The sequence below is a fragment of the Bubalus bubalis genome, chromosome 10 (genome assembly GCF_019923935.1).
Source record: "Bubalus bubalis isolate 160015118507 breed Murrah chromosome 10, NDDB_SH_1, whole genome shotgun sequence".
NCBI lineage: Eukaryota > Metazoa > Chordata > Mammalia > Artiodactyla > Bovidae > Bubalus > Bubalus bubalis.
The window spans coordinates 19,553,088-19,573,368 of NC_059166.1; the positions used below are offsets into that span (position 1 = coordinate 19,553,088).

Consider the following 20,281-nt stretch of genomic DNA (forward strand, 5'->3'; position numbering starts at 1 on the left):
TTCTTAAAGAGAATAGCAGACCTTACCTGCCTTCTGAGAAATCTGTATGCAGGTCAAGAAGCAACAGTTAGAACTGGACACGGAACAACAGACTGGTTTCAAATCAGGAAAGGAGTACATCAAGGTTGTATATTGTCACCCTGCTTATTTAACTTATATGCAGAGTATATCATGCAAAATGCCTGGCTGGATAAAGCACAAGCTGGAATCAAGATTACCGGGAGAAATAGCAATAACCTCAGATACGCAGATGACACCACCCTTATAGCAGAAAGCAAAGAGGAACTGAAGAGCCTCTTGATGAAAGTGAAAGAGGAGAGTGAAAAAGTTGGCTTAAAACTCAACATTCAAAAGACTAAGATCATGGCATCTGGTCCCATCACTTCATGGCAAACAGATGGGGAAACAGTGAGAGACTATTTTGGGGGGCTCCAAAATCACTGCAGATGGTGACTACAGCCATGAAATTAAATGATGCTTGCTCCTTGGAAGAAAAGCTATGACAAACCTAGACAGCATATTAAAAAGCAGAGACATTACTTTGCCAACAAAGGTCCGTCTAGTCAAAGCTATGGTTTTTCAGTAGTAATGTATGGATGTGAGAGTTGGACCATAGAGAAAGTTGAGTGCTGAAGAATTGATGCTTTTGAACTGTGGTGTTGGAAGAAGACTCTTGAGAGTCTTTGGACTGCAAGGAGATCCAACCAGTCTATCCTAAAGGAGATCAGTCCTGAATATTCATTGGAAGGACTGATGCTGAAGCTGAAGCTCCGATACTTTTGGCCATCTGATGCAAAGAACTGACTCATTGGAAAAGACCCTGATGCTGGGAAAGATTGAAGGCAGGAGGAGAAGGGGAGGACAGAAGATGAGATGGTTGGATGTTATCACTGACTCGATGGACATGAGTTTGAGCAGGCGCCAAGAGTTGGTGATGGACAGGGAAGCCTGGCGTGCTGCAGTCCATGGGGTTGCAAAGAGTCGGACACAACTGAGTGACTGAACTGAACTGATTAACCTGAGATTTTTATGAAGAAAAATTTAGGAGAGAGAGGTGTTATGTGGTAAGTATTATAAAAATTGTATAACTACAAAAAGTATAAAAAAAAATTCAAAACCAGAAGAAAATGGGTTTTGTCAGGATTATCAGAGAATTGGGGGAATTACTACAAATAAGCAAAAAAAAAGTTAATAAGCTTTAATTGTTTATTAAATTTTACTTGTTTTAGGGTTTTCTTCTTTAAAATGTAAGTGATTTTAATTCTTTCACTTGTTCCTTATAATCTATAAATAAGCAATTGTTTATATGATATACAACCTTTGTTAGCAATCTCAAATTTGCAGAGTAAGCATGATTCCAGAATAGTTTGCATATGTAAAAAATACTGGAATTCATGCATTTAAATAACAAATATATTTATTTGAAACAATCTACCTTTCCTTCATCCATTGGATTATCACTTATATGGACAACAGGCCCTGGGTGAGATTTAGATGACCTGAAAGAAAAAAAGTTAAGATTTTTTTTCTCAACCAAAAATTGCAATACAACTACACATTCATTACAACAGAAATAACAACTGGAAAATAAAGATATATTTATAAGGGTTGAAAACATTTCAGTAAATGATTGCTATCTTTATTTTACTGAATTCTAGCCTCCAATTGGGGTATGTCATTCAATTCTACAGCTCATATCAAAAATAAGAAAAGTTGCATTATGCTTAAAAAAAAAAAAAAGTTCTACTAATATTTACTCAGAGAAAAAGAAGTCATACAGTTTAGTCATTCAGCTAAACTGAGGCCTACAGAGTAGAAACACATATGCAACATTTGCTCAAACTCACAGTTCAATGGCTTTATTCCACATAATGACGTAGCCTGAGAGTGTGAAGGACTCCACATTGACAATATGTATGTTACCTCGTTCAGTGCCTACATAGAGCCACTTACTCTGGAAAGGCAGATGGCAAAATGTAACCCTGCAAAACAAAATATATCCAAAGGAAATTAGAAAAATACTTGGCAGATTTTATTAACAGTATTAGAGGAGTAATACTGATATATACAATTTAGGAAACAAAAAAGATACAACCATCATATTTACCTCACTGCAGTTAATATTCAATTATGCTAATTCTACTTTAATGTCAAATATAAGTCATTACAAAAATAAATAGCAAAACAGAGAAAAGACGAGTTCTGACATTAGTATGTGTTTCATATCTGGCTATCTCAAATCCATTGTGTCACTTCAAGCACATCACAAACTGAATCTGTAAAGCCACAAACTGAGCTAACACTCATCACTCCTAGGCACTACCATATTTCTCAGAAGTTACTAAACACACTAATCCATCTCAATACCTGTGCTGACTATTCCTTCCATGCAGAATGCTCCTCCTGCTCACAATTTTCTTTTGCTCAAGATCTAGTTAAAATACCACCTTCATTCAAATCGATATCCCAATACTTTTGTATCTCTATCTGGCTTGCCTTATAAAACAGTCTACCTTTCTCACTAACTTGTACGCCTCTGGAGGGCAAAGATCCTCTGTACTCAGGCTTAGATAATGATATTGGAATATACTCAAATGATCTCTTTCCGATGATGTAAGAGATATTTGTTGACACATTATAAAAATTTACAGGCATGAATTAAAGTTTATAATCATTCAAACAATTTCAAACATTTTCTAAATAAGCTCAATTGATTACAAGGTAAAGAATGGAACCTACCTTGTCCTTTTTGTAGAACTTATTTTTAGTAAAACATAGTATGTTATGAAACCATATAAACTCATTTTTTTTCAGACGTGTGTGTCTTTCAAAATATACTATTTAAGATTTTAATGGAGTAGCCCTTCAAATAATATACAATGAAGATAATCACTGCTGAACTCTTTAAATGACACTAAGCATTAGACAAAATACAACATACCGAACATTTGTTATTCCTATTAACATAATTTCATCACAGAAATTTCAAGATGAAAACACTTCAAATACATGCAACTCATGGTCTCACTATTTCCCAAAGGTAATAAAATAGATAATTACTTAAGGTTCATCATCTATATTTTTTGTTAAGTGTTTTATATGACAGCATGTCATCTTTCCAAAGGATTTATGTGTAAATTGAACAAAGCAAAGAAATGACTACTGAATCAAAAAAACATCTTATAGTATCTTATTACTTTTTGGGCTTCCTTGGTGGCTTAGACAGTAAACAATCTGCCTACAATGTGGGAGACCTGGGTTCGATCCCTGGATTGGAAAGATCCCCTGGAGGAGGGTACAGCAACCCACTCCAGTATTCTTGCCTGGAGAATCCCTTGAACAGAGGACCCTGGTGGATTCCAGTCCATGGTGTTTCAAAGAGTCGGACATGACTGAGCAACTAAGCAAACACACATTACTCCACAAGGCAGTAAGTCCACAGTACTTTTACAAAAACTTAGGGCTATAAAGATTCAGAATTTTCCACATTTTAGAAAGGTACATAATGAGTATTTTGTGTATTACCTAGTATGGTGGTGTTAGTTGCTCAGTTGTATCCGACTCTTTGTGACCCCATAGGGTGTAGCCCACCAGTCTCCTCTGTCCAAGGGATTTTCCAGGCAAGATTACTGGAGTGGGTTGCCATTTCCTTCTCCAGAGGATCTTCCTGAGTATGGTAGTACATGGGTGCTAAGTCATTTAGTCGTGTCTGATCCTTTGCGACCCCATAGACTGTAGCCTGCCAGGCTTATCTGTTCACGGGATTCTCCAGAAAAGAACACTGGAGTGGGCTGCCATGCCTTTCTCCAGGGGATCTTCCTGACCGAGGGATTGAACCCATGTCCCTTACATATCCTGCTCTGGCAGATGGCTTCTTTATGTGGTAACATCTGGTGAATGCACTGATTATTTTTGAGGAATAATTTCTGGCAATTGCGTTTACTTGAGACATAATCATCATATAACAGTAGTTTTGGGTGTACAACGTAACACTTCAATATATGCATATATTATGCAATGATCACCACAATAAATCTAGTTATCCTCCATAGATACAGGTATAGTAAGAATTTTTTTTTCTATGATGAAGACGTTTAATACCTACTCTCTCAGAAAAGTTGAAATGTATAACACTGTGTTATTACCTATAATCACTGGTGGTTTCTTAAAAAGCTAAATGTACACCCACCATATGAACCACCCATGCCATTCCTAGGTATTTAATCAGAAGAAGGAAAGCGTATGTACAGGTCTACACAAGACCTGTACACAAATGTTCATAGAAACTTTGCAAGAGCCCTAAAGTGGAAATAAACCAAAGGTCCTTCAATGGGTAAATGAACAAACTTACATACTTAGAATATTATTTTAAGTGTTATATACTTAGAATATTATTCAGTAGTAAATAAAAATAAACCATACATGCAACAATACCAATTAATCTCAAAGTACTGAAGATGAGGGAAAACCAGACAAAAAAGATATACTACATGGTTCCATGTACAATTTATATGCAATAAGACTAGACTATTCGCTCAGTGGTGTCTGACTCTTTGCGACCCCATTCATGGGATTTGCCAGGCAAGAATACTGGAGTGGGTTGCCATTTCCTTCTCCAGAGGATCTTCCCGACCCAGTGATAGAACCCAGGTCTCCCGCATTATAGGGAGACGCTTTAACCTCTGAGCTACCAGGGAATCCCTTTATATGCAATAGAAAAATGCAAACTAATCTACTGTAACAGAAAACAAGTCAGGGCTTGCCTGGAATTGTGGGGTAGGGACCAGCAACAGAAGACAGGAGGGATTAGCACAGGAAACATTCTGGGATGACGGGCAGGTTCATTATTTTGATTATGGTGACAGTTTCATGAGTGTATGTATGTGTCAAAACTTATCAAACTGCACACTTTAAATTTGTGCAGTTTACTGTATGTCCATTATACCTAAATCAAGCTTTTTAAAATAAATTTTTCAGAGCTGTGTGGTTTTAGGAATTATGAAAACAAGATTGTGACTCTAATACAACTGCCTTGGTTTAACTTCCAGCTCCAACACTCACTAGCATGACCGTCAGGAGCCCACTCAATCTCTTAGAGCTTTAGTGTCTAAGCAGCAGAGCCTCAGTGAAAGGATCAAATAGACAAAGCATGGTAGATGCTTAAAATGGGGCCTTGACATATGTAAGTGCTCAATAAATGTTAGCTAATTATTATAAAAAACTAAATGCTACTCTACCAATTAAGTTATAGGCAAATTTTAACAACATGAAGAAAATAAACTACACTAATAGCATGCCAGGTACAAAATGAACAATGCGATAAATATCATAAACTATCTCATTTGAAATGTGCCCTAAAGTGAAACATGAGTATACCTGAAACATTCTGAAAATTTAAAAATAGTTTCAAAATAAGCCAAAATCATGAGTTGGACCTAAAAAAAAACAAAAAACAAACAAAAAAAAACACAAAAAAACAGAAATATCCAACTTCCTGATCTGTACTGCTTTTTTGCAATTATCCATTATTCTTCAAAAAAGCAGTAGTTATTGGCTTAATACAATTACATGATCCACTTTTCATTTTAATACTAACAACATTATTTAAGTCACATATTTACAAAGTTTAAACTTAACTCCTTAATGGTAGAGATTTTGGATATATCATACAATATTTTCTGTTCTTAGCACAGCAACAACATACTACAGCTGTTTCTCAAATATTTAAAGTGAAGTCAGAACAAATTCTTTACTGTTCAGAAAGAAATCTAGAGTTTTTCCCTAGACTCACTTTTTCAATATTAGTTACCATAGTAAGGTTTTTTTTTCCTCCAGTCAACTATAAAACCAACTTACATTGCTGGGAAATTTTAAGCATCTTTATCTTTTAATCTTTATCCTATTTAATGTTTAACATTTTAAGAAGGAACTTAAAATGTTTACTTACTGATCTGGCACAAAGACTTTAATATTATCCCTAGAATGAATCTTGTACACTTAAAAACAATACGAACCATAGGGGTATATTTGTACAATGCCCCACCAAATTTAAAACTTATTAAGTTCCAAAACTACCTTGATTATTTAAGTCAATTGAGGAGGGGGAAAGTCAAATTTTTTTTTATCACAATTAACTTGATAATTTCTTAACTAGCAAATTTTCATGAACATGTTGGATTAGGAATATAATGAGAAAAATAAAATTCCATGTTGCAATCAAATAAAACAATACCATGCCAGTGCTTTAGGGAAAGGCCAATAAGAAAATATGGTTCCCCAAAATGCACTACTAAAATGAAGCAAGTCAATCAACATGCTTTACGAAGAAATGCAAGATTCTAAAATTTGGGGCAATTTAATTAGTCAGTTACCAAAATATGAAGCTGGTGGTTAACACAAACTGGACTTGAATTACTATAATGAGCTAGTGTCCTTTAAATTTGTTATACAAACATGACCTTATTTCCTTGTTACAAAATAAGAATCTTAGTGTTCTCTGTTGGAAATTAAGATATATAACTAAGGAAGCTTTTTATTAAATAATTAAATTGGTGAAAATTTATATTAATTGGTTACTTAAAAAGAATAACATGTATTAGCATACTGAAAACTATAGGCACATATTATGTACATGTCTGATATGTACATTTAGAGAGAGATTTTTGTTATTTAATGAATCTAAGAAAGCAATGAAAAAGGTCAGTTTTCATTCCAATCCCAAAGAAGGGCAATGCCAAAGAATGTTCAAACTAACACACAATTGCACTCATTTCACACACTAGCAGAGTAAAGCTCAAAATTCTCCAAGCCAGGCTTCAACAGTCTGTGAACCATGAACTTCCAGATGTTCAAGCTGGATTTAGAAAAGGCAGAGGAACAAGAGATCAAACTGCCAACACCCGCTGGATCATCAAAAATCAAGAAAATTCCAGAAAAACACCTACTTTTGCTTTATTGATTATGCAAAAGCCTTTGACTGGGTAGGTCACAACAAACTGCAGAAAATTTTTCAAGAGATGGGAATACCAGACCACCTTACCTGCCTCCTAGAAATCTGTATGCAGGTCAAGAAGCAACAGTTAGAACTGGAAATGGAACAACAGACTGGTTCCAAACTGGGAAAGGAGTACATCAATGCTGTATATTGTCACTGTGCTTATTTAACTTATATGCTGAGTACATCATGCAAAATGCTGGGCTGGATGAAGCACAAGCTGGAATCAAGATTGTCAGGAGAAATATCAATAACCTCAGATACACAGATGACACCACCCTTACGGCAGAAAGTGAAGAGGAACTGAAAAGCCTCTTAATGAAAGTGAAAGAGGAGAGTGAAAAAGCTAGCTCAAAACTCAACATTCAAAAACTAAGATCATGGCATCTGGTCCCATCACTTTATGGCAAACAGAGGGGGAAACAATGGAAACAGTGACAGACTTTATTTTCCTGGGCTCCAAAATCACTGCAGATGGTGACTGCAGCCATGAAATTAAAAGACGCTCACTCCTTGGAAGAAAAGCTATGACCAACCTAGACAGCATATTCAAAAGCAGAGACATTACTTTGCCAACAAAGGTCCATCTAGTCAAAGCTATGGCTTTTCCAGTAGTCATGCATGGATGGACCATGAAGAAAGTTGAGTGCTGAAGAACTGATGCTTTTTAACTGTGGTGTTGGAGAAGACTCTTGAAAAGTCCCCAGGACTGCAAGGAGATCCAACCAGTCCATCCTAAAGGAAATCAGTCCTGAATATTTACTGGAAGGACTGATGCTGAAGCTCCTATACTTTGGCCACCTGATATGAAGAACTGACTGGGAAAGATTGAAGACAGGAGGAGAAGGGGATGACAGAGGATGAGATCATTGGATGGCATCACCAACTCGATAGACACGAGTCTGAGCAACTGTCGGGAGTCAGTGATAGACAGGGAAGCATGACGTGCTGCAGTCCATGGGGTTGCAAAGAGTTGGACACGACTGAGTGACTGGACTGAAGAAAGCAATCCATGATGGAAATCCAATTTTTTTCAGTAAAAGTAGTCATGAAACAAAGGGGACTGAACTATCATTTCAAAAAGAGTTCAGATCAAAAGATGTGAAAAATACTGGAAATAAGGTTTCTACAATGAACCAAATATCACATATGGAAAAAACTACAGTGACGGCTCCAGAAGATCTCATCTCCACCCACCGTACGCCTTCTCCTGCACAATCTCCCCAACGCTAATGCTGGGACAGGTAATGTGACTCTACTGAGCAATGGAACTTTAGTTGCTGTGCCACAAGCGGAGACTGAAAAGAACTTGCACGTTACGGTTTCCCTCTTCCTTATACTTTTGGGACCCAGATGCCATGTGATGAAACCCAGAAGAAACTTCTGGAGACAATGGCCCAGCCCATAGCAAGCATCAACCATCAGACAAATGAGAAGGCAAGCCTAGATCACCCAAGTCAGTAGAGCAACCACATGAGCGTGGTACATCGACTGCAGGAGAAAACGACTCCTGCTAAGCCCAACTCAAGTGGCTGATGCAGAGAATGGTAAGCAAACAAAGTAATCATTATTTTAGCCTCTTAAATTTTGGGATGTTTTGATATTCAGGAATAGATAATCGATCTATTACATAATATATTCAACTACAATTTTCAGTTGAAAATGAAGTCATGAAACATGGGCAAACCAATTCTTAAAGCTCTAGAGTAATGTTAAAAAGGCCTCAGGAAAACTTTTTAGGAATGTAAGTGTATTTATCATGAAGCTAAAACATTACCTGTGATTAAAATCAAATTCATAACTATTTTTTTCATGTACTTTTATCATAAAGATTTTTTTATTTTCAGGTGATAAACATCATAATAAATGACAGTGACTTCAATTTTTACTAATACCAGGAAACCAAATTAAGTTTATGTGCTGACATTATTAAGGGAAAAGGTTATACCAAAAATAATTTATAATACTACATATAGTTGAGACCACATGGAAAACATTAAAACCCAGTAAACACTAATAAGGTTAAATAAGAATGGAATATTAACTTGAGGCTGAAAAGAAACTTTAAAATGAACAAGTTGAGCCAAAAAAATTAAAAGTGTGAATGAAACTAATACATTAGAAATACACAGATAATAAAGTTGAATTCCTTCAGTGTGTCACTAAATGGAGCTGTATTCTAACTCCCTATACTGAACTTACACATAAATATATTTAATGTACACAAAGTATTACTGGGAACACAACAATTTTTATATTTGCTTGAAGAACTTTAAAAAAATGTGCAATATGTTAACGGTTAGGGAGTGATACAAATATTCTATTCACTATCCTTAGCAGCAATCTGTCAAATACTATGTAGTCAATAAGCACTGTAAGGAAGATTTACTATTACCAATTTTCTTTAACAGGAGAACACAAACAGCCTCCTATATTGAAATTAACCACCCATAAAGAAGGGCATAATACACAGATGATTACAACTTTACAATTTAATCCACAGAAAGAAATATGAGCCAATAAACTCCTCTACATGCTTAGACTACCATTCGATCAGCCCAACATGACAAGAAATACGTCATCACTTTTACAGTCTTTGCAAATATTATACTATCATGCACCTAATACTCAACAAATATTCATTAAATGGACAAATGAACTAAAAAAGTTGTGAGAATTTATTAAGTTAGTTAACAAAACAATCAGATATTCTTGACTTAATCTCTCTCTAGCCCTGTGGCCTGGGTCTAGTTTAAACCATTACCACTGATTGTTAAATCAATTCCAAGCTGCCCCAAGAGTCATCTTTTCAAAGCAAAGAGAGGTCACAGACACCATTATCTTGCTTGAAAGACTCTAATGGCTTCCTATCTTCTACCATGATGCTTCTTAGGCAATATTTACTGACACTTTGTGGTATATATGTCTGAGAAAGGAGGTTATAGTCTGGATTTGGTCAACTGCTACTCAGCATCCTCTTCATATCCTCCTATAGGCCTTCTTGTCTTCGAGATGCTAGAAAGCTAAAATTTATATTTGCCAAACCCTCCTACAACTGGAATTCTAGATGATACTATGTTTCTACTAACTGAATGTGCTTAAGATTTGTAGGCAGCAGTGAGGTGAAGACCATTTTTCTGCTGCTGTTTCTGCTGACAAGAATGTTCATGGAAACCTGAGGTCTAAGAGGGTAAGAGCAGTGGAAACTGAACACAGCATTCCAAGATCTGCTCCTGAGGTTTACATGGCAAGAGGCAGTTGTATGGCAGTAATAGTAAGTTCTAAAACTTAACAGTTCCAGCACACTTCCAAACATATTATAAATAGTTATATCCTTAAATTAAATTCCTTTATGCTAAAAATATCTACAGTGCTTTCTGTTCCTATGTTGAACCCTGGCTAACATGGCAAAGAGATGTACCTCATCAGCTACTTATCTATATGATAGTATAAAGTGATCAAAAAACACCTACTTAATAACATGTCTTGTTCAGACAACATTATTCATTTAATGATTTAAAAGTTGGAAAAAGGCTGAAAATAACTTTCTTATAATTGCATACAGCTTTTCAGGAAGTAGACCCTGTTCATCTTTCCAAAATTATCCTCTATGGATTATACACCTAACAATGTCTAACAAGATATAGTTCCTGAAACATGTGAGATTGCTTTATAAATCAGAACATCTGAACATTATGGAAATTCCCTTTCCCCTGTGCCATTGTAGAAAATTCCTACTAACCCTACAAATCTGTTCACATGGGCTCCTTTGTAATGCTTTATCTAAAATTCCCCAAACATGGTGATACACCCTTTTTCTGGTTAATTTTAATCTTTATAATTTCATAAGAAAATTTCACTACATTTATATCACATTTTCCATTGCATTGTAATTAGCTATTCCATCTCCCTTAGACAATTGTAACTTCCATGTCTCTCCAGAATTTATTATAGTATTTGCATGAGTCAGGATCTTAATCATTGTTTATCAAGTGAATTAATGCAGAAGAAAATAAAAAAGCAAATGTTATTTGATATTTTTCTTAAATCAATTGTACCTTATACTGTCCTGTTATTAGATGAAAACTTAAGTTTGCATTAATGACATGGAAATGTTCAAATATTCTCAAAACAGCAGAGTCAGCTGAAAGCAATTTATAAATCTGTCCAAAGGACTTCTTTTCTATTTGTAGTCCCACATATCTTTTCTGATAAACTGTCATAGCTACTTTAGAAAAATCTTCATCATATCTATAACACAGAAGTAAAATGTAATAAAAGTTTCAAAAAATAAGCCTCAGAGATCTTTGAAGGTCATTTTACATTTGTATTGATTTACTATATTCTTTTATCAATTACATCTCAATTTTTACAAAACATTTAAGAACTTGGAAATATGTCCAAATAAATCATGCTATTAATAACCCTTCTTGTGAAATGAGACCTTAACATCATCAATGGATGTCAAAAAACTGAGCATCAGTAAGTAAAACAGTGACTATCATATACGAAAACAGTGTATGTCAACTAAGAAATAACCAACAACATCTGAAAAACATTGTTCCTTGTTGTATGGAGGGTTTCTGGGTTTCTTACAGTTCTGTTTTTAATAGTATTACTCACCTTTACGAATAAAGGTGTCAAAGTATTATTATATAACAAATGGTACGATAAACAAAAGCTATCTGGTACCCATGAGAAGAACTGGCTCATTGGAAAAGACCTTGATGCTGGGAAAGATTGGGGGCAGGAGGATAACGAGGTGACAGAGGATGAGATGGTTGGATGACATCACCAACTCAATGGACAAGACTTTTAGGAAACTCTGGGAGATAGTGAAGGACAGGAAAGCACGGCATGCTCCAGTTCCTGGGGTAGCAAAAAGTCGGACACAATTTAGTTAATGAACAACTCATGTGCAACTGAGTTGTTAACTATACTTTTCCATTTATATATTAGATTACTTAAAGAGTAAAGGGCATACTCTAAATATCTTGAGTCTGTGGCTTTACTACTGAAGAAGTTTCTTTCTCTCTATACATATATACACACACAAAGTGCATAAATATTATACAGATATATATATGCATACACAAATGCATAAGTATTATTCTATTTGTACATTTATGCAGACTTAAATCATTTGCCAACAAAGGTCCGTCTAGTCAAGGCTATGGTTTTTCCAGTAGTCATGTATGGATGTGAGAGTTGGACTGTGAAGAAAGCTGAGCGCCGAAGAATTGATGCTTTTCAACTGTGGTGTTGGAGAAGACTCTTGAGAGTCCCTTGGACTGCAAGGAGATCCAACCAGTCCATTCTGAAGGAGATCAGTCCTGGGTGTTCTCTGGAAGGAATGATGCTAAAGCTGAAACTCCAGTACTTTGGCCACCTCATGCAAAGAGTTGACTCATTGGAAAAGACTCGGATGCTGGGAGGGATTGGGGGCAGGGGGAGAAGGGGACAACAGAGGATGAGATGACTGGATGGCATCACCGACTCGATGGACGTGAGTTTGAGTGAACTCCGGGAGTTGATGATGGACAGAGAGGCCTGGCGTGCTGCAATTCATGGAGTCGCAAAGAGTCGGACACGACTGAATGAGTGAACTGAACTGAAATCATTTAAGTTTTTTATTATGTTCATCTTCTCTAAAATTTACTCTCCCTGTAAGTCATAGTAATAGCCTGAAACTGCATATTCTTCCTGGAGAAGGACATGGCAACCCACTCCAGTGTTCTTGCCTGGAGAATCCCAGGGATGGGGGAGCCTGGTGGGCTGCCGTCTATGGGGTTGCACAGAGTTGGACATGACTGAAGCGACTTAGCAGTAGCAGCAGCATATTCTTCCATTATTTTTGCTCCATGTTCATAACATACACATAAGACAACATGAATCTGGAGTGTGGAGGGAGTCATTGTTTTAAAAAGAGTATTGTACAAATTGTTCTGAATTTCCTGTTCTTATCAGTACCTGGTGAATGAGGTTTGTCTTTTAACTTTATGGTAAGTGTATTGTACAGAACTTTTAATCCTTTCATTTTTAGCTTGTGTTTTTTATTTATGCTATTTAAGCACACCTTGCTCAGGTCTTACAGATGCTCCCTGTCATTTCCTTTCAAGTTTTACATTTTCTTTGTTCATTTTGCATTTAGGTTTTTAACTGGCATGCAATTTATTTCAGTCACGAAGTAGGGACCACTTTTCCCCATTTGGATAAAAGCTGTCACAGCATCTTTTGTTTACTGCAGCATCCTTTTTTTTTTACAATGACACCTTTGTCATATATCAAGCGTGTGTGTATCTTTCTTTCTCTTCATATACAAATTTCTAGAGTCCATTTACTGTGTTTTGATTCATCTGTCTTCCCCTTATAATTACTGAACCCTTTTAATCTATACTTTTATGATTTTTGGTATTTAATAAATAAGCCCTATTGTCTCGTATCTCTTTTTCAAAACTGTCTTGGTTGCTCTGAGACTTTCTTTTTTCCAAATGTACTGCAGATCACCTTATTCAGTCCAATGAGCAATGCTGCTAAAATTCTGATTCAAACAGTACTGAATTTATAGACATGGAGATGAGTGACATTTTAAAACTTGAGTATTTCTTAGTGTGAAGCTTTCCATTTGCTAAATCTTTCTTTTGTTCCTGGAATGAAGTTTTTATTTTTGCTAGTGGTATTTCTATAAATACTGTAACCTTTGTTGCATGATCTGTGCTTTTCTTCCGTTTTTCCTTCCATTTACTTTCTAACTTTGTGTAATTATGTTTTAGGTATATCTTTTATAAACAGTTTAACAGCTATATTTTATTGTTTTTAAATCCAGTCTCAAACCCCCAAATTTCAGTAGTTGATTTTAGTAGTTGATTTAGTTGAATACTAAATGATTCTGATTACTGATTTAGCTGAACCAATTTTTTTCCTTAAACATCTGTTTTTCTAATGTTTTATCTCTTTTCCTAACCCCTATTTATTTTCTTCATTTCCTTCTCTAATGGTTTTAATACTATATATTTTCTATTTTAGCAGTAACTCCACATCTAAGACACATTTAACTTCATAGCTTTCCAACAAAGTCTAAAAGATTGAGTATTTGTGGGGGCTTAGTGTCAGATACGGAGAAGGCAATGGCACCCCACTCCAGTACTCCTGCCTGGAAAATCCCATGGACGGAGGAGCCTGGTAGGCTGCAATCCATGGGGTCACTGAGGGTCGGACACGACTGAGCAACTTCACTTTCACTTTTTACTTTCATGCACTGGAGAAGGAAATGGCAACCCACTCCAGTGTTCTTGCCTGGAGAATCCCAGGGACGGGGGAGCCTGGTGGGCTGCCGTCTATGGGGTCACATAGAGTAGGACATGACTGAAGTGACTTAGCAGCAGCAGTGTCAGATAAGCATTAAATTTTTTGAGTTCTTTCCGAGCTGAGAGTGTTACAATACAGCTCACTAAGGTATTTCTAATTCTACTGGTTAGGCTGAAAGGGCTAACTCCTGACAGATATTCTAACTCCACAAAATTTCCTTCACTTACGCCTCTGGTCACTACTCCTCTTCCCATTGTTCTGTTTTCTCCTGTCTTCTAAACCATAAAACTCCAAAACTTAGTGTTAGGAAATCTATTAATGTCACAGATTAAATCCTCAGGGAGAAGGGAGGTGAAAAATCACATGGTCATCTAAAAATATGTTATAAAGGCATTAAAATAAAACGCAACTTCCATAAAAGTGTTAGTTGCTCAGTTGTGTCCAACTCTTTGTGATCTCATGGACTGTAGCCCACCAGGCTTCTCTGTCCAAGGGATTTTCCAGGCAAGAATACTGGAGTGGGTTGCCATTCCCTTCTCCAGAGGATCTTCCTGATCCATGGATTAAACCCATGTCTCCTGCATTGCAGGTGGATTCTTTAACTTCTATAATTGACAACCAATTCTTAAGGGGAAAAACTCTTATCTTAAATCAAAATCCTATATTATGCTAACAATAAAACTCTAGAAGCAGTACTATTATAATTATTAAAAAGAAAAAGCTACTTGCTATCAACAATATCATTGAACATTGTCCTGAAAATTATTGCTAATTAGGCAGAAAAATGAAAAATAAAACCATCTTCATTTTGAAAATCACTGCCAGATTATTACAGATTGAAGTGTGCTTTAACTCCCAGGCATGCCGGTTTAGGAAAAAGAAATACACTGCTCAAAGCTCTATTCTCCCATTTCACTCTTTTTACAAAAAAAGGAAAAAATGTAAAAGCTTTGCTATGGACCTATGGACCAAATAGCACTTGAAGGATAATCAAACAACCTAGCAAGTTTTGGATTAGTGGGAGGAATAAAGATTATATCAAATTAGCCTGGAGCAAACACTCCTGTTTTTTTCATTTGAAGACTCTCCCTGTTGGAACCTATTTCCCACACAGTAACAGTGTGTGGAGGGTCATGCCTTCAAGAGAAAAGAGATTCCTCTGTTTCTGCAAAGGCAATCAGGTAAGAATCAAACTTTTTTTGAGTATTTACTGAATATCAGGCATTGAGACTGCTGCTGAGAAAAAAATAAGGAAAATACATACAGTTTATTTTCTAATTGAGAAGACAATTAAGAAACCAAGGCTATAAGAGTAAGTCTAGAGTTCCCTGGTGGCTCACCGTAAAGAATCAGCCTGCCCATGCGGGAGACACAGGAGACGTGGGTTCAATCCCTGGGTCGGGAATACCCCTGGAGAAGGAAAGGGCAAAATACTCCAGTATTCTTGCCTGAAGAATCCCCATGGACAGAGGAGACTGGTGGGCTACTGCCCATGGAGTCACAAAGAGTTGAACATGACTGAATGACTAGACAACAACAATAACGGTTTGTGCTGTTTTAGGGAAAGAGCACCATACTATGCGGTAATACAAAACCCAGACTTGGGAACTTACAGAAAAACCTGTAAAGGAAATGACAAGACTTTAAAGATGAAAAGGCATTGGTGAGCCATGGAAAGATAATCGTAGGTGATTTTTGAGCAGGGAGGTCAGCTCATACAAATAAGCATAAGAGAGGATAATTTATTAAAAAGCTGAAAAACCAGGGTGGCTGGATTATAATGCATAAAGAGAGGGAGAAATGTAGTGAAAAGAAACTACAGTGAGTAAAAAGAAGGGTTGCAGATCTTACAAGACCTTTTAGGGCATGCTGAGCAGAAGTTTCAACTTCATTTTGAAGACAGTGGAGAGTATCGTGGACACATTGTTTGCCTATCTACCATCCACTCTTCAGTACATTCCTTTCTAACACTAGCCAGAGGTTCATCAGTGTGCCCATATCTTCCTCAAGTTACCCACATACTCTGGGAGACACTTAAACCAAACTGAGTTCCAGAGATAGGCCAAATCAATGTGGGTAATTCCACTCACTTATTGCCATTTTAAGTCAGATAATCCAAGCCAATCAGATAAATTTCCTGTATGAAGGGCAACTGATTTGGGATCTCAACTACATTTGCAAAATTCCTTCATGGCAGTATACTTAGATTAGAACTGAATAATTAGGAGAAGGTGTGTGTTTACCAAAGAGTGAAAATCTTGGAGGCCGTCTTAGAATTTTGCCTCTAATCGTCTGTCCTTCAACCTCCAAAGATTCATCCTTTAGAAATGCAATACATTCACCCATCTCAATATTCCCAAAGTCTCAACCAATTACTGCATTAATTCAACTTCAAAATCTCACCCAAACATCAGCTCAAAAATTCAAATCTCATCATCTAAATTTGTAGCAGATGAGGGTCCTGAGAACTATTCAGTCTTGATCGTGGGCACAATTCCACATCTGAAACTGAAGAGACCGATTATCTGCTCCCAGCACCTCAAGGATTCAGGTTGAACAGGCATAGCATAACAATTGTGGGAATTCTTGTCCAAAATGGGGGGAAGGGGAAGGTGAAAATGAGTCCATAACATTTCTGAAGTCCAACTGGCCAAATGTTGGATTTTTCTTAATAAGGCTTCAAGGCCTGGGAATAAGCCTCCGTGTACCCCAGTTCTGCCCTCTTAACCATCCTTTCTCATGAAAGGGCTTCCCTGGTGGCTCAGAGGTTAAAGCCTCTGCCCACAATGCAGGAGACCTGGGTTCAATCCCTGGATTGGGAAGATCCCCTGGAGAAGGGAATGGCAACCCACTCCAGTATTCTTGCCTGGAGAATCCCATGGACCGGAGAGCCTGGTGGGCTACAGTCCATGGGGTCGCAAAGAGTCGGACACGACTGAGAACTTCACTTTCACAGCCAAGTACTTTTGCTGTAGCCTCCTTTCATTCTGTACTCTCTTTAAGTCCAAGCTGGCAATATTTCTTTTAGACAATTTTCTCAAGAAAGTTGTGGACTTGAATACCTTTCACTGGGTTTTCTGCATTAGAAAAAGTCATACCCACAAATCTTTTGGAGGCAATACCTTCTCTATCTAGGCTCCTGCTGAGAGGGCCCAAGAATGATATTCAAACTTCCTACAGGTTGTCTAGTTTGGTTGAGAAGGTCTATAAGCCATACTTTCAATCTCTTAAAAGAGTTTTTTATGTAATTAAATACTATGACCTTTTGTTCTGCCAAAGATTTTTACTGAAAAGTTGTTCAGCCACATCCTCAGGTTTTTCCCTATGCCACACTTTGAGAAGCAGTCTTGTGCCAAATAGATCAGGGGTAAGAATTTCCCAAATCAAGTCCTAGTTCATTTAAAAATTCTTTCTCTCAATTTATTCCTCTCCTCTTGCATTTTATTATAAAGCAGCAAGAAAAAGTCAGATCACACCTCTAAGCCTTTCCTTGGAAATCTCTTCAGCTAAATATACAAGTTAACATTTAAACATGGTACAAAGAGACACTTCTGTTATGCTTTCTGCTGCTATAGCACACGGAACTTCTTCCTTCAGTTTCCAAAGTCATGTTCCTCTCTTCTTTCTGAGCTCTCTCTGGCAGCAGTCTCTGAGTCCAGAGTCCTACAAACAGCCAGTCAAAGCAGTTTAGGCTTTTCTATCATGTTTCCCCAAATTCTTCCAACCTCTACCTACTGCTTGATTCCAAAGTGATTTCTACATTTTTAGGTATTTGTTACAGGGATCCTCTCCTTCTACATCTTTTTTGCACCTGCGTGCAAGCATGCTCAGTCGTGTCTGACTTTTTTGCGACTCCATGGACTGCAGTCCGTCAGGCATTTCTGTCCATGGCATTTCCCAGGCAAGAATACTAGAGAGGGTCGCTATTTCCTTCTCCAGGGGATCTTCCTGACCCAAGGATTGAACCTGAGTCCCTTGTGTCTTCTGCACTGAGTACCACTGTCACCTGAGTATATTGTAAACCCCTGGTGCAAGTATATCAGTCTCTCTGGCTGCCTCAATTTCCTTGTCAAAATTCCTTAGTTGTAAGTTTACTCTAGGAAGTTATCCAACCCTTCCTGACTTTAATAGTCTCAAGGTCACCAGTCCACAACTGTTTTTTCTCTGAACACTGAGAATGTCTGTTCCCTTTTTAAATTTTGTCTCAGCGTGTGGTTCTCTACACTGAGAATTCCCAAGGTGACTCATCATTTCCATATGAGCAAGCAATTCTCTCTGTGGACTAGAATTAGGTCCAGAGTGGTAGATCTCTCTGCCTGCCTTCCTAACAGGTCTGGCTTTCATTCCATTCCTTTGTTCTAGTTCTGAATTTCCTCTCACCATACTTGTCTCAAATCTAATGCATGTATACTTTTCATTAAGTTGCTTTCATATTTGCAATTACCACAAAAACTGTAATTCCAGGTATAGAATCTGTTCCAATATTATGATATTTTTCTCATTAAATATGTGCAATGAATTAATTTAAAGTATTTGCAAGACCTCTAGAAACTTGGAGGGCTGATACCCAGCCAAATTTTCTTTTATAGCTATGCCCTGTTCTTGTGAAAACTAAGCAAATTTTAAGCCTCATAAATATGCAAAGAATAGTATTTAGGTAATACTATAATAAGAATATAATGAGACAAATTAGTTTTTGTCCCTACATTATTTTATTGATGCTACTAAGAAAATCCGACGCTATGGCAGCAGTCAATTCCTAAAGTATTACAGGCATCAACTCTCTCTACTGCTATGTTGGTATCTGAATTGGTTACTTTATTATTGATTACTTTTTTTTTTCTTTAGAGGACTTTGGTCACTGATGCTCCATTGATAACTGCTAAGATGAAATTTTGATTATTAATGGATTATCAATCCATATAATATATTTTCCTAACCATTAGTTTAGAATGCATGCTTATTTTATTCTCTAAAAATATGTATCTATCATCAAATGGAAAAGCTTTAAATCAGAGAGTAAACTGTAAATCAGAGTGTTAGAATAAAACAAAACGTATCTTTAAGGCAAATATTTTAGTTTCAATATAAAGACTTGCCTATTGAGGTATCTAATATATTTATGGAGAAAAATTTTAGCCTTTGAAATTTCATTAAAAGAATAACAGATCCTACATAAGAAAGCATAGATATATAAATTTATTCTTTCATCTTGAAATGTTTCATATACTGTTACTTCAAAACCATTATAAAATGTAATGTAGTTAAGAATATTGGTCATGCTCATATATACACTATTATGTGTAAAACAGTGGGAACCTGCTCTATAGCACAGGGAACTCAACTTGGTGCTCTGTGATGACCTAGAGGAGTGATAATGGGAGGGAGGTTTTAGAAGGAGGGATATGTGTAGACATACAGGCTATTTACTTTGTTGTACAGCAGAAACTAACACAACATTGTAAATCAAATATACTCCAATAAAAGCTTTTTTTAAAAAGAATCCTGCCCATGATAGTTCAAGGTGATGAAAAAAGATTAGCAGACAGTTGTAGTTAATTATAAAACCACAACTTTCTCCCAATTAAACTTTCTTTAAAGGAAAAAAAGAAATACAGAAGCTAAATTGAACATATTCTGATAAGGCAACTGCTAGACAGAATTTTACTTGTCAAATTCAAAGTTTCTACCAAAACCAACAAACAAAGCATTGATGTAATGTCTAAATTCATATAGTTAAACCAAAACTTGAGACTTCAATTTCTACATTTTTTTTCTTAATCATAGAAGTGAAATCTTACCAAAATATCCACATTATATGGTTGCTTAACAAAATTGAACTGTGCATCTAAAAATGGTTAAGATAGTAAATTTTATGTTATATATATTGTAGCACAGTCCATGGGGTCACAAAAGAGCCAGACACAACTTAGTGGCCAAACATATTATAGCATAATTTCAAAAAGTTAAAACCAGAAA

General features: G+C 36.5%; 1 protein-coding gene across 8 annotated transcripts in view; it reads right to left on the reverse strand.

Annotated features, from left to right (window-relative positions):
- The window catches only part of STXBP5 (syntaxin binding protein 5), a 160,721-nt gene that overhangs the window by 109,065 nt on the left and 31,375 nt on the right, over nt 1–20,281 (reverse strand). For all 8 annotated transcript variants that reach the window (XM_025294425.3, XM_025294423.3, XM_044924124.2 and 5 more), the window contains exons 5-6: nt 1,848–1,982; nt 1,436–1,499 (exon numbers count right to left, since the gene is read on the reverse strand). In XM_025294425.3, coding sequence (XP_025150210.1) covers nt 1,436–1,499; nt 1,848–1,982 — 199 coding nt within the window. The remainder of the gene's footprint in view (nt 1–1,435; nt 1,500–1,847; nt 1,983–20,281) is intronic.